Source organism: Eleutherodactylus coqui, chromosome 3 (assembly GCF_035609145.1).
Source record: "Eleutherodactylus coqui strain aEleCoq1 chromosome 3, aEleCoq1.hap1, whole genome shotgun sequence".
NCBI classification, from domain to species: domain Eukaryota; kingdom Metazoa; phylum Chordata; class Amphibia; order Anura; family Eleutherodactylidae; genus Eleutherodactylus; species Eleutherodactylus coqui.
This window is the reverse complement of record NC_089839.1, coordinates 260,402,938-260,418,741: the sequence shown is the minus strand read 5'-3', so window position 1 is coordinate 260,418,741 and position 15,804 is coordinate 260,402,938. Positions and strand designations below refer to the sequence as shown.

Genomic DNA, 15,804 nt, shown 5'->3' with positions numbered 1-15,804 from the left:
GCTGAAATCAGAGCTAGTGGCCACACTGACTCAGCAGTTGGGAGTGTTGGCAGGGCATGTGGGAGGCAGAACACTGCCAGCAACGGGGTCGCATCAGCAGCAGCCCTGATAATCACCAACTGTGGACGTCACCTAGCCATCCCCTCTATCAGACAGCAACCAACCCATGTCTCAACTACTAGTTCCAGTGGAGACAAGATACAATACTACTACACTGAGTATTATCCCTCCTCTCTTCCATGTTCTGCAGCCACCTAATGATCAACAATGATTTCCAGCTCTAGGAACTCATTGGGACACATTTTGGTGCTTTATACGACATCTAGCCACAATCAGACTAGTAGATCTGATTCATTGCGTGTACCCGAGGTTACTGATGGTTGTGGTTTGAAATATTTTGTATGCAATCTAATGAGTGGCGAGAACAGGCAGTTGAAGTAACGAAGTTTGGTACCAAGTTGATTTCCATGGACTGGCAAGATTTTAGGATTTTATTTTTTTTTATATGAACAGAGACATGGCAAGAATTCACCCAAAAATTACAAAAATATAGGTTTAAAATAAAAACTTTGAACAATATAATGGGGACACATTCTCTGTAAAGGCATCTGCATGCTGCCTTCACTGTAAAATGCCTCATAATACTGAGCATTCAACTCTAGCACAATTTTAAAGTGTGTTCACTAATATCTGTACTTGTGGTTCAGGGGTATGTGAGTTCATGGACTCCCTGTGTCATGTTCCATTTGAAAAAAAACTCTGCAATTAGCCAGTTCATCAGTGGAGAAATGACTTGTATCAACACTGGGTACCGCTCAAGCCATATACTCACTTCACACCTAGATCTTTCTGTTTCCGCATTACACTGTACTAGAAGAACTTTTTGGAGTTTTAGTTTTCTATTAGTTTTGCGTGTATTATACCACAGGCCATGCATTACTAAACTTTGACCTTTTGACTAAAGTCAACTATGTGGATATATACAGGATGATTCAAAAAGAATGGTGCAAAAGTAAAGCTGATTTATTCATGCATGAATTGACATACAACGGCCAGAATGACATGCAGATCGAATATCTGTAAGGGGCAGTAAACACTTGAAGAGTTCTGCTATGTGGATGCCATTGGTGACAAAGCAGATGTTGGTAGTCCAGTTCTGCCCAGATGCTTCTAGGCATGTTCTTGGCTGATTTCACTGCAGTGGAGATGCCTTGTTTTAGGTTTAGTGCCACTAACACCATCCACATCGATCAGGTGAATGGTGCATTAAAAACTTGAAGAGTTCTATCCAGGGGTGGCTCCAGGTTTATAAGGGCCCTCTGGCAATCAAGTCTCAGTTGGCCCCTCTTGCGTTAAAAATTTTTTTTTTTAATTATTTGGGTCGTTAAATTTGGAAATTCCATATATGTGCATATCATTGAAATAATGTTTTGATACACTCTGTATGCCAAAGCATTACTGGCAACCCATTGTGTGCTTATAGATTTTTTTTTTGCCATGTGAAACTACAGCCCCCAGTTTGACCTGAGCAATGCTTAAGGAAGTGCTGAAAGTTGTAGTTTCACAAACGAGAATGCTGCAGATCTTACATTTGCTCACAATACTGATGTGATGCCACTAGAGACAAAAAGTACAATGACACTGAATGACTCACAGGTGACCTCCTCTGGGTTGTTCCTTTTCTTCTCCTTCTGCTCCAGACCTTCATAATTTCTTCAGCTTATTCTTGCCTCTTTATAATTTTCAAAGGAGTCAAAGGTATCTTGGCTGTAAACTCTAAAGCCATACACTGTCACCTGATACTACTAGAACTAGCTGTGCTCCAGAAGTACATCACAATACACTCTGATCTCTGAAATTCTTTTCTTCTCTATCCGGGTTCAGACTGCCATGAAGACGACCACCAGCCACAGCTCGTGTCTATGAACTTAGCCCATCCTACTGCTACTCTCAATGAAAAAGTGTGTCCTTACACAGTAATAGTAGCCCCACCAAATGTAACTGGCCCCCTTTGTGGCCTCCATACTGTGTAATCAGTCCCCTTTGTACCCCTTGCTCCTCATTTTTTTGACAGTACCTTTTTAATAGAACAGTGAGCTCCTTCTACTTCCTCCCTTCCCTATCAATCTGTAGTCTCCTGTTCCCCACTTCACACACAGTACCTGGCAGCATGTGTAACTTCAATACCACTCTCCTGTCAACTCCTCCTTGCTGGTTCATTCCTTCTTTGAGGTGCCAGAGAGGAGGCATTGACTGGAAAATCGTATTGCAGTTACACTCGCTGCCAGACCCTGCTTGTTGAACAGGAGACTACAAAGTAACAAGGGTTGAGGCCAGAATCATCCCTATCCCCAGTATAGACTCCAGGATCCCTCCATTGCTCAGTACAGACCCAAGAATGCTTCCTCCCTCTATTGCTTGGTACAGACCTATCCCCAGTATAGACTCCAGGATCCCTCCATTGCTCAGTACAGACCCGAGAATGCTTCCTCCCTCTATTGCTTGGTGCAGACCTTATACCCCCCCTCCGCTCTTCTATTACCCTTCCAGCTCTGACCATCGAGGCAGTTGTCTGCCTCCGCTGCACTGTGCTGATAGCTGATCGGAGGATCGGCTGATCAGTGGGAATTCCCGAGCGGCAGACTCTTACCGATCAAGTATTAATGACCTACCCCGAGGATATGACCTGAGGATAGGTCGTCAATGGTAAATTCCTGAAAACCCCGTTAAAGATGCCCTACAAGAATGTTACTGGCCAGCAGTACTTAGAAAACCAACTAGGAAATGTTGATGAGGATCTACAAATAGTTTTTGGTAGTTCAGTAACTGACAGTTGAGTAGAAAAGTAATTGGATACGTCTAGGGCTGCACTGTACGGCTCGATCAGGTTTTTGGTCATTAATCTGTTGGTGAAAGTTATTTTAAAATAGACTGGTTTGATATAAGCTTATGCAAGTAGTAAGATGATCTCATTCTACACGCCAAACCCAGCAATATAAGCTTCACACCATGAATTATATAGAGGCTTGCAATGGATCCCCGTACACTTGTACCCAGGGAAACATTGAACTTTGCGTAAAGTGGTTTACTTGCCTTACCCGTTGAGGAGATGGCCCTCCATGGAGCCGAGCCAATATTCGGCCTTGAACCAACAATACAAGTGAACTTTCTAAAATCCTCTAGAGATTTATTTTTATTCAAGTGGGTTTATAATAGGAAATTGCCTTACCGTACGAACAATTCCCTGATGTATTATCAGAATAGCTGTACATACAGCAGTGTTATGCAAATGTGATAACTAATATTAACTCTCCGTTAGTAATGCCTTGACTTCCACAATATACCTTAGCTTGAACTTGATGCACTTCTGAAAGTTGTCCATTTTTCTATAATGGATGAAGGAATGATGAAGCAGCCGGAGTGACGGCTGTACACGAGGCACATATACATTTTTGCTTCGTATTTAAATTATATTATTGCGTTTTCAGCAGAGGACATTTAATTTGTGTCATTGTTTCACTAACTTGACAGACTGCACACTCCGACCGGACACTCGCTATAGTTTTCCCGAAGTTTGTTGGGTCATCTCTTAAATGGGTCATTTATCTGGCAGTACAAGCGGGAAGATTTAACAGGTTTTAGATTTACATTGCTAAGGGCGCTACAGGGAAATAGTAGCATTTCACTGACCAGTTGAATGTCTGTCACAGCTACTGCTTGTTAATGGCGTTTTAAACACACCGGTGAAGGGAGGATGATGAGGGGGGGCGGGGCGGAGAGGGGTTGGGGGGCTTGTTGTATGTATAGCACTTTCAGTTAATTTTGTTTATTACCCCCCAGCAAGCTAGGTACTCTTTTTACTGACCTCTGAGCCGTCTACATGAAGCATGCGGGGATTGAGCCCGCATGGTGAGAGCTTAGGACTGCATTCTGCTGACTCAACGCTCTACAAAATTAGTTGCTGGATACATATCCTTTCTTGCACACGGGACAAGAACCATTAGCAGCTTTCCGATCTGGCTTTACAGAGGGGGGTGACATTTATGATCTCTTAATATACGCACCGAAGAGGCTCCTCTAACCTAGCTATAGACCTGGCCTAAATGGCGACAGTGTGAATTGGGACATAACGGTCAAAATGGACATAACTCATTGGCGTGTTTTGTGCGAATAGCCAAGAATGGCCAGAATCTCAGTGCATGGTTGTAAGTATGTATAATGCTGTTGGCCAAAGGAAAAGGACAGACCTGTCTTGCCCTATACAGCGACCTGATGAGATCTTGTGTAGCCTTCCCAGATGTTGCATGGTCTGATTTAATTCCTATGTATTAGATATTTGCAGCACAGACCGGTGGAAGTGTAATTTGGGTCTTAGTGATATCCAGAGGGTTGGTTATATCAGTAAGGTTATGACTTCCCTTGTAAATGACACCTTGTTTGACAGAAGCCTTGTAGCACCTTGCAAGTACTTGGAACAGAACTGAGACTTTTGCAGCTTAAGAACTCTACTTTTAATGCAGCTTTAACCACGGTTGAGGAAATACTGCTGTGAGAAGGTACGGGCTAGGGAATTTCCCATGAAAGCCAATGCTGCCCCGTTAGTAATGGTAGTGCTCATCGGTAATGGCCAGTGTAGAAAACTGCAATACATCCCAACCTGTACAGGGTTAGGTTAACACCAGCCTGGGGGGGATTCGGTTTTCCTGCACCATTATGAGAGCAGAAAAGGGGAATCTCCTGTATCTGTTTTATGACCGAACCGACCCCATTGACTAGATAATGAACTAGATCTGTTTCTATTCGGCCATCCAGAATTTCATGCCAGATCTGTTATGGATACTCCGAACCGAGCCTCTATGTGAACACAGCCTTGCTATAAAAGAAATTGGACCCTTTCAGTGTTACACAGAACCAAAAACCGTTACACAGGTAGACGCACAATTTGTAGGGTAGCAGAGTGCGGTGGAAAGTTTTGGGTTTTTGGGGGGGGGGGGGGGGGGGACTGCAGCTTTTTCGTGACGGCCGTATCACGTGAAGCTGGAGACTTCAGAACACTGGTTGTTAAAACAGAGGAAAAAAAGTTATGGGAGACCATCTGTAGCCGAGAAACAAGTGGGTCGTGTTCACAAGGGCTCACAGATTTGTAACTTAGGGGGGTTTTTACACGGAACAATATCGTTCAGATTCCGGCGATCCGGTGAAATCTGAATGATTATCGTTCTGTGGAAACGCATGCACCGACGAAACTTCAAGCTAGAAGTCGTTCACCTGTGAATGACTGCCTGCTTACTGTGAATGGAGGCAAGTGGGCCGGAATGATCCCCGACCCGCTGCTCCTCCATTCACTAGCAGTGATTTATTGTTCCTGTGTAAAAGCATCAGCGATCATATCTGCCCGACAGATCGGACCATGTAAAAGCACCCCTAGGCCAGCTTCACAAGGACGTATGCCTAATTGCGCACACATTAGCGCAAACATTTGTGCACCTCCATGAATATCTTAGGACCTTTCGTTCACAGGAAAAATAGACCATGTTCAAAACCTTTTTTTTTTTTTTTTTTGCGGGATCAAAATACTCACCAAGATACTGAAATGTGAACGGACCCATTGACATCATTGGGTTCAATTTTTGCATATTGCACATGCAAGTACGTCTGTGTGCAGCCGGCCCAAGTCATACAGACCTAGACACGTACAAATGAAAAAACATATCAAGCGGTGAGGTTTTTTTTTTTTCCTTTTTCTTTTCTGTTTCTAGTAACCCTGTGTATTAATTCACCCATTTAGACCCCATATAGAAAGAAAATTGTATGATATAGGAAGTTTAGTTTCACACAAGACACTTCGTTTTTCCAGCTCCCCCCCCCCCCCCCCCCCCCTCTAAAATGTGAGCAGTTGTTGGTGGCATCTCATCATTTGACCTACTAACTTATAGCCAACTGCAACTGTACATACAGTACTTAGTGTAGCATGCTGTAGGTATGGTGAAGTGTTCTGCTGTAGGACATTTTTAACGGGGTGGAGTGGGGACGCAATTCCTTTCTAATAAAATCCTGTTTTTTCCTTTTATACGCCCTCCCCCCTCCAAAAAACCAACCTACACTGTGCATGTGAAAGAAACTTATTCCATTTTTTTCAGCAATACTCCAGTGTCCACTGGGTGGCGCTGCTCTTCAGCCAGATGTGATCAACTGTCAGATTTGTCATTTTGGCATACTCTGTCCTAATTCTGTGAGTTTTCTGTTTTGCAAATCAATCTAGTGCAGTTCACAGATGCCTGTAAGCAAAACTTGCATCAGATAATGATGGTCTGTAGGCGGTATCCTGGAGTCTTTACTAAATACATTGATTTGTCTGTTTGTTTCCATACATTGTAGCTACAAGTTTATTACCAAATGAGCTCTTTTCTTTTTCTGCTCTTGTAAGGTATAAAGTGATGACACAATGTACTTTATACACAATCTCTTATCAAGCTCGCTCATACCAAGAAACCATTGTATCCTGTGCAGAGAGTCGGCCAAACTGCATCGTGTCCGGAGCGCCAAGTAATGAACTCGCTGAAGAATGAGAAAAAGTAGCAGAAAACTTATCAAACTTTATTTTACTCATTTATATGGTGATGCTTTTTCCCGGGACCACCGCTTACACCGTCCCTGTCACATCGGGGGTCTCGGTCTGCATTTCAAAGTAACCGATTAGTATGTTTTAGAGTGTGGAAGGAAACCCGACAAATACGGGAAGAACATGCAAACTGCATGCAATGGACCCAAACGCTGCTAATCACTGAGCCGCTATGCTGCAGTGCAGTAACATTACCTAAAAATGGAGTCACCCTAATGTGATTTGTATGTCTCCCCTCTCCTTTATGGGTGACTTGCATCTTATGTATCCAACTGCACAATATGCAACAGGAAGCTTATAGACAGTATTAGTAAATCTGCCCCATTAATGTGATGCAGTGTAGACTTATTGCCCATGCTGGAGGATAAGACTAGACCTTCCAAAGATGCCCCAAACTTCAGTTAATACTAACGATTGGCTTAGTTTTACACCATTTTTGCACCAAAATTTTGACGCATTTTTGATGCATGGGGTTGATTGATTTTTATTTTTATTTTTATTTTTTTTTAATTTTTACTTTTTTTGTCATGGACCAATCTGGAAATTGCGAAAAATGTCTGAAATTAGCTAAAACTCATCATAAATATGGTGCAAAGCATGTGAAAGTTTTCTGGAGCAATTCTCTCCAGGAAACAGCAGATGTTCAATAGTTAATCTGTAGTTTGTTTTTTTTCTCTACTAGAACCAGATTCCGTTGCACTTCACATTTAGGGACATCTACAAACAAATACTTTTGGTGGCAATAAAGCCATTTTTTGGGCCTTAATATATTTTTAGCGCTTATGAAATATATACATTTAATGACTCCTTTTCCATGTTGTTCTTCTACACCGCGCCTCAGCAGCGTTCAGCGCCCCTTTATACCTTGGGATGAGCAGGACTGTCATTGACATCAGTGTGAACTTTGCTGTTGATAGGATGGACTTGATCTCTCTGCTTCTGCTGTCTCTCCAAGTAGTTTCCTTTCCTAGGGGACAGTAAGGCGATCGGACCATATTGGGGTTCATCCTGTGGGGGTCAGCTGTACCCATCACCAGGGTTAATTTAACACTTTGTATCATACAGTTCACTTATAAAGTTCTCCTTGTAACAGCTCCTTATACTTGGGAGTAATTCCTGTGCTTTGGTACACACAACGGCCTTCATTAGTTGTGCCTTTACAGGATGCAGATCTCTGCAGGGTTAATATTCGCATACAATCGATCATAAAATCCTTTAAATAGACAAGTGCTGCGCTTCACTTGATTAAACCCATGCCAATTTTGCCAAACTTTTTAAACTGCTCCTCTAAAGCCGATCTCCCAACATGTGGGTGTAGCGGATGTTGCGGAGGCTATCGGCGCACGCTAGGAGTTGTAGTAGTACAACAGCTGGAGAGCCACAGCTTTGAGATCATCGGTCTGAACCGTTCCCATCCATTTTCTTGTTTTTGTTCTAAACCATAATAAATCTCTTGCTTTACTCTTTCCTGCACCCTACAAACCATTGAAATCCAATGATTTATCAGCCTTCGTTTCGTCCTGTTTTTCTGGTACTTGGTGGTTGCTTGGCATCTGCCTGCTTCCTGTTAGATGTTGCAAGACCTGCCTGTGCTACCTAGATTACAGGAGTGGCTGAAGAGATTAGAAGATATACATGCAACCCATATGTATCCTGCAGACCACAGAAATGGGACTTTTATATATTTTATTATCACTACAAACACTCATTTCTTATGACTTGCCAATATGGAAGGGACTTACACCCCCAGTAGTAAACTTTTAAGTAACTTTCATTAACTCCCAGATACTTCATACAATGAAGCCCTCTCGTTTTTTGTTAACCTTTTCATGAGGCACGATGGCCGCCTGGCACTTTTTTCTTGTAAACACTACTGACTTACTACCATTCTGTAAACGCTAATTGTAGTAATTCCATCTACAATAGCGCATTACCTAGAACATGGTACCTGCTGAGCGAACCGAACCGGCCGAATCCGGTTTCGGGTCAAACTTTGCTAGAAGTTCTGTTTGGAATTAACCGGAATCTCAGGCGGTTCATCCCCGCTGAACACTCTAAAGGTGGTCGTCCTGTGGCTAAGGCCTCCCACACACAGCTGTTTTTTTACCATGATTAGCACGGCACTTTCAGCAACGCGCTAATCGCGGTATAATGCTCCCATTGTTTTCAATGGAACAGCTCAGACAGCACTTTCCAGCACCACAATTTTTGAGCGGTGTCTGTTCTATTTTTGAGCGTTTAGCGGTCCTCATCAATGATGAGTGCAGAAAGCCGGCGTTGACCCCAGTATCGCTGCGGCCAAAAACTAAAGTAAAACGTGGATGCAATTTTTTAATTTTTTGGTTTTTTTAGTTTTTTTTGTTTCTTTTTTGTTTTTTTCATGTTAAAATCGCATGTTTCAGAAGTAAAAAAATAGTGAGGAGTATGATGCAATTTTTGTTTTGGTTTCACCGAAAATAATAGGCGATAAAAATAGGACCTGCTGCAACTTTACTCTTCCAGACTCTCGGTTCAGGAGAGTAACCCTTGTAAAATAATAGGTGGTTTTCACATAATGGATCTTGCAATGCACAGAAATATTGCATGAAAATTACCCTTGTAAATACACCGCAACGCTCATGAGTGTTGTAAATACATCCCCAATGCTCGTTAAGAGTGGATTGCCTGGCTGCTCCTTGACTTGCTCATACAGCCTAGCAAATGTCAGTAAGAGATGGGCTCTATCAGCAGCGGCTGGGGCTTGTTTACTAGTGTCCAAAGGGTTAAATAGTTTTAGAATCTTTGCTTGTGTACTTGTGTAGTTCCTTTGTAAAGGACACCTACCTTCTGTGGGACACCCCCACGGCCGCAGTGCTCTACTCCATAGCAAATGTGCAGACAGAAATAGAGCTGCTGTTCATTATTTTCACAGCTCGTTGAGCTGACGAGTTCTGAGAAACTAAGATTTTCTGTCAGAAGAAACAATGAGTAGGAACCCTGTCATCTTGGGCAGTTTGCATGCTGTAGTTGTCAACCATAACGAGTGTTAACGATTGTGGAATGATTTAGATTACCCGTCATCTTTACACCTATAGCCAGTTGGCCGGACACAGGAGATATTGATCTGCAGACGAGCAAATCCGGCTGAATTTAGGTGAAATCTGCTTAGAATCTGCTATCCGGTGGTCATGAATAATGCCAACAGCAGATGCTACTTAAATAAGTCAGATCTGCAGATATGGATCCCATGTGTGTGGCCATGCAAAAACCATTATGCATTCAAAGTATGTAAAGTAGAACTGCACTTTCTTATAACTTTTGACGTGTCAGAAGTTTTGATCACTGGGGGTCCACTTGCTGAGACTCCCACCGATTGTTGGCACGAGCCGCCTAAAGCACTTGTCCGAACTTAGTTGCTGTTCACTAGCTGAAAACGGGCCGATATACTTTCTATTGAGCCTGCCTTAACTTCAGCAAGCAGTGATGGCGCTTGGATAAATGCTCACGATGGCTCCTTCTAGCAACCTATTGGGGACTCGGCAGCTGGACCTTCAGCAATCAAAACTTTTGACAACTCTAAAGTTTAACTGCACTTTCTAAAAACTTTTGAACAGGAGCAAAGTTTAATTTAAAGAAACAAATCTGTTTTTAAAAACTTTGTTTTAAACAACAAAGCCCTCAATTTAACTTTTTTTTTTCCCCCAAAGGAGAGGTTCCTAACATTTTTCATCCTTGCATGCCCCGTTGTAATGTATTAGTTTTCTACTGACTTCAACTAGTTGTAAAACTCTGCACAATCTCTTTAACTTCACCTGTTTCTACACATGCCTGACTCGATGGAACAGTCAGCTCCAGGTAAGGGCGAAGCCTGCTCTGATTTGGGACTGGCATTTCCCCATATATACGGCTTGTTGCAGTCATAAACGGAATTGCTAGTAGTCGTCCTGTACTGTACTTGTCCTTTTACACAATTAGTGTCTCACTCGAAGTCTTAAATTACATTCGTCCATGGTGTGTGATGATGGGAATGTTTCCAAATGTCCTCTGTGCATGGCATGTGATGTTGGGGCCTTAGCAAATATCAATAGACGTTGGTCTTGCACCGAAGCTGATAAAATCCGAATACTTTTACGTTTGTTGAGTGTGCATGTTATCAGTTTAAGCGGAATCTATACCATTGTGTCACGTTGTGCAATCATTGCAGCTATAGGTCTGTTGCTGGTATATTGTAACTGTATGCTACATCATGGTGGCCACCGCTTACGGCAGAGACATGAATGCTTGTTTTATAAAATTGGTGTGTATGGAAAGTGTTTTATTTAGACTTTTTTTTTTTTTCTAACAGATCCAGTGTGTAAAAAGTCAGAGGGGCCTCCAAGACCAACGCACTTTTGATGGGATCCATATCGTCAATCACATGATCGGAGATGACGTGTCCTTCCATTCTTCTGATGAAGACTTTGCCACCAGCTCACTGCAGCTAGGAGCTGTTCACTATGGAAAGATGGCCTTGATCCCTTCTGATTTGAACGACACAAGCAGTGATAGTGATCCAGAAGAGCTAACGATCATTACTGATTCCAGTAGCATGGTCCCAAAACAAATGGCAACAAGAACAGAGTCTTACTCCACTACGGTTTGATCATCACTGTGACTTTTTCTTTCTTTTTAACCAGACTGTCATGACAAATGTTACAATTGGTGGATCATCTTACAATCTTCAGACCTGACTGTCCAGCATGTATAGAACTTCTTCTTGCCTTCACTTGCCTTTTGCCAAATGTTCTTCATTGCCACACACTAGACAAAGACGTTCAATGGACATGTTTGTTATAACAGTATTATCGGCAACATTTTTTTGCTTTTTCTTTGAATGTTTCTAATTTTTAGATCAAAGCAAGCGTTCTTTCTGATCTTTAGTACGTAACGGGTGGAGACCATTTATATTGACCCATCTGGTCATCCTTTTTTCACCTGTATAAAAAGAGAAACCTGTGCAATATTTTATGCCTATTGAACAAAATGTTTTTTGTATGTTTTTTTTTTCTTTTTGTAATGTTTGGACATATTTATAGTTTTGACATATCACACAGCATTTAATTACAACCCACCAGCTCATCAAGGGTGAAGATGGTTTGCATATATTGGACAGTTTATCCCCTTTAGGGGCTGAAGATATAATACGTTGCTATGGGCGTCATGATGTTTTTGTATTCATGTTTTTTTTGTCTTTTTAAATGTATCAAATTACACTAAATCACGTCTTATGGAGACGCATAGAACACTCCACTAATGAAGCAAGTGCAGGAAGGTAGGAGCAGATCTCTGGGTACGTGGCGGAGGACGGACCTTCACACGGTCTTCACTCATTTGTAGCTCTCGGAATGAGCTGCATACATAGAGATCGGTGTTCAACATACATAGAGATCGGTGTTCAACATATCATTTTAAGAGTTGCCTATGTGGACAAGGTCAACCTAAAGTGATTGTCCAGGGATAGAAAAAAAGTCTTTGTCGGAAATGGCACCACTCTTGTCCATGGTCTGTGCCCATGTTGTATCCCTTCCATGCGAATGAATCTTAGCCACAATACCAGGCACAAGCTATGGACCGGTATTGATTGCTCCGTTTCTGCATAATAAGTATATTCACCTCCCTTTTCTTCTGATGGACAACCCATTTTACGAGCACAGCTGTATCTTTAGTCATGATGCCCAAGTTCTGCTTTCGATGGTTGGCCTGGTTCAAAAGTCTTACGAGGGGTCAACGTTTTTGGTGCCCTGCCTAACGGGCTCCAAGTGTTTAAAAAATGAATTGTCTTTTTTAAAGGGCCAAGAATAACCTTGAATGACCTTGACCAAGGCTAGGATGGGGTTTTCACTTGATAAATTCAGCAGATCCGAGTTGCCATTCCAGCGTTTAGACCATCAGCCGTCTCCTCCAATGTTCCTTCTATAGTAGAATAAGAGATTTTTATTTTTTAGTCTTGTACTGCTACAGTCAACCTGTTGCAGGTTATTTTAAATATGAACTCTATGGAAATGCATCTACAGATCACTGTGCAGTCGCATCAAATGTCTTAAAGCTGCAAAATGAGACCAAATGTTGTCAATGAATTTTTTTTAATGCCTTTTTTTCATGTTTTTAGTTGTTTTTGATGTTATTAACAGACAGGTCAATGTTTTTTTTTGTGATTGTTTATTTTGTACATAAATATACATATTTCATGCAGAAGGTGCACAACGCACATCATCGTTTTTTACTCAGAATGTAAATGTTGAATTATAACCGACCCCCTGTATCATAAGAGGAGTTAAAAAGGATGTTTCTTTGTACATAGAATTGTTTACTGATGATGCAAAACACTAATCATATCTTTGTGAAAAAGGTCGAACCATACGTCGCGTTTCACATCAGACATGTCGTCACTGATGCTTGATAAAACACTATTGATGGAAATCTTTTAACATTATATATATGTATATGTAACTAAAATAAATTTTTTTCATGATTTAAATTGCTTCGATATTTTTGGTTTTTCATCCACAACCTTGATTAAATATGAACGCCTTCCTCCACGCGTCGTACTGTCGGAAATGTTTGGTTACGGCTTATAGCGATCTGCCACAAAAATGGAAAACCTGAAAATATGTATTTTAATGGCTTCTATAAGTATAATTCATTCATCAACAGTGTATTGATTTATACCATATAGATACAAAGCATGAAACTACTGTCATACTGTGTTTCTTCTTGGGTTACTCTAATGGGAGGACACTACAACACTTCTATGGCACCACCCAGAAGGCAGCATTGCTGCAAGTCAGTGTCAGCCTTGTAACAATGGCTGGGAATATAAGCCAAAGCCAGAGCGTTCTACTGAAAGATAACCATGTGCAGACAGGGGTTTTGGGGGTTTTGTCCCTCATAAGTGTGAAGTAGATTGCTGTCTTGGTTGAGAGAGGACTGATGTGGGTCAGAAGGGGCAAGCGTTTCTCCTTAGGGAGACCACCTGGTAGGTGTAAAGATATACAAGCTCCTGCATGTTCCTCTGGGAAATTTATGCAAATAGGAATGCCTCTATTATTGCGTAGTTTACTGTAATGGAAAAAAGTTACACAATCCTCTACTGAATATACAGTCAAACCTCTAGTTCCGTTGGTAATCCGTCCGAAGGCAATCAGCCAAACTGGAAACCAATGAAACTCGAGGCAATTATTTCCATAGGAATCAATGGAAATCCAATCAATTTTCCTCTAGACATTCCAAAAAACCCACCAAACCACGCTGAATAGAGAATAAATATGGTTATTAATACCAAAAACAATGATAAATGAATATAAAACTACTGTAAAGAATAAATTCACATTTAACATGTTGAACATATTACTGTGTATCTGTGCTGTTACATAGGACTGCAGGTCACAGCTACTACATCTGTCCTCAGCGTTATCAGTGTTCTCTGTACTGCTACATAGGACTGCAGGTGACATCTCGTGTTATCTGTCCTCAGCGTTATCACTGTGTTGCCAGTGGTGCTACATAGGACTGCAGGTGACATCTCGTGTTATCTGTCCTCAACGTTATCACTGTGTTGCCAGTGGTGCTACATAGGACTGCAGGTGACATCTTTATCTGTCAGCGTTATCACTGTGTTCTCTGTGCTGTTACTTAGGACTGCAGGTGACATCACTGTTATCTGTCCTAAGTTATCACTGTGTTATCTCAGTAAACATGGCCACTTACATTACACTACAGTACTGGAGAAGGGTAGCGTTTCGGCATCAGGAGGAGGAGACGCTGAGCAGGAGGCCACGTGGGCCGGCGGCCGCCAATGAAACTAGAAGTAGCCAGTGAAACTAGAGGTGACATTCTGGCTTGAAAAATCTGTGAAACTGGAAACCGGCTAAACTAGAAGACAACGAAACTAGAGGTTTGCCTGTATATGATTTTGACATAACCCAGTATCATACAATTAGCAAGACAAGAGGAAACCTATAGCAAATGGAAATGATTATTGTTGGAGCAGTGAAGATGGTGTGGTCCCCACAAATGGAGGGTCCCCAAATCCAGACATGGCTCTCAAGAATGGTTTATTGATCCTATCCATACAGACATGTTAAGAGAGGAGAGGCAAAGTCAGTAGGGCCTCTTCTGAGCACTTGTGGTTCAAGGTGTTTAACCCACAGCTGCTAATATTCTCAAATCTATTTATCCAGAATTGAGCCTTATATCCTGGTAGTTAACTGAGATAGGGGCATGTTCACCAAACTTTGTAAGTACACCAGTGTTTCCCAACTCCAGTCCTCAGGGACCATCAACAGGTCATGTTTTAGGATATCCTATGGTAAGAACACCTGTGGCAATGTCTGGGGCACCGACAATTACATCACCTGTGCAACACTGAGGAAATCCTGAAAACATGACCTGTTGGGGGTCCCTGAAGTTGAGAAACACTGCTGTACACAACCCTTAAAGGGTTTTCTAGGCAATTTCTATTGATGACCTATCCTCAGGATCCAGAACAGCAGGCACTGGCGGTTAGCGCCACAACATAGTGCGGAGTGGGGGCAGATCGCTCCGACTCATGTGTCGTGATCGCTGGTGCTGGTAACTGCAGGTGTGGTTCCCATTAAAATCAATGACCGCTGCACGTGCAGTTACCAGCATCAGCCACTACACAAAGGTTGGAGCGATCTGCTTCGTACTCTGTTGTGGCATTGACCATGTCCACCCGAACAGGTAGTTGGCTGTGGTCCCGAGTGGCAACTGTCCTGAGGAGAGGTCAAGTTGCCTCATAAAACCCTATATATTGGTTTTTAGCATGATTCCCTTTAGGCAAAAGCAGAATTGGAATATAAAAGAGAAAAATATGAATAAATACCTCTGTCTCACTTTGAATCCACAGTCCCATTTGGTTACAGAAAATGAATGTAAAACTGTGTTGTGTGAATAAGACCTTGTATAGAGGTCAACAGTTTTATAGGACTTTCAAGCATTCTTGTTAAGCAATTTCACTACTATGATGGCAAAAAATGCCGGGGCGACCATAATTAAACTGAGGACCCAATAAAAGTTGGTGTCTAGACTCGGTGGGTATGGAACGTGGATTTCTTGAAAAGAAAAAAAAAAAGGAAAATAGAACCAAATGCACCACCAGGGGTATATGTGTCGTTGTTCAAGTGTAAGTTAGGAGTACGTCA

The 15,804-nt window shown here is 41.9% G+C and overlaps 1 protein-coding gene across 3 annotated transcripts in view; it reads left to right on the top strand.

The window, feature by feature from the left end:
* EVI5 (ecotropic viral integration site 5) overlaps window positions 1–13,118 on the top strand; it is a 123,219-nt gene extending 110,101 nt beyond the window's left edge. For all 3 annotated transcript variants that reach the window (XM_066597352.1, XM_066597351.1, XM_066597353.1), the window contains one exon: window positions 10,947–13,118. In XM_066597352.1, the coding sequence (XP_066453449.1) occupies window positions 10,947–11,243 (297 nt within the window). In that variant the 3' untranslated portion in view covers window positions 11,244–13,118. The remainder of the gene's footprint in view (window positions 1–10,946) is intronic.
* Window positions 13,119–15,804: the final 2,686 nt, after the last annotated feature.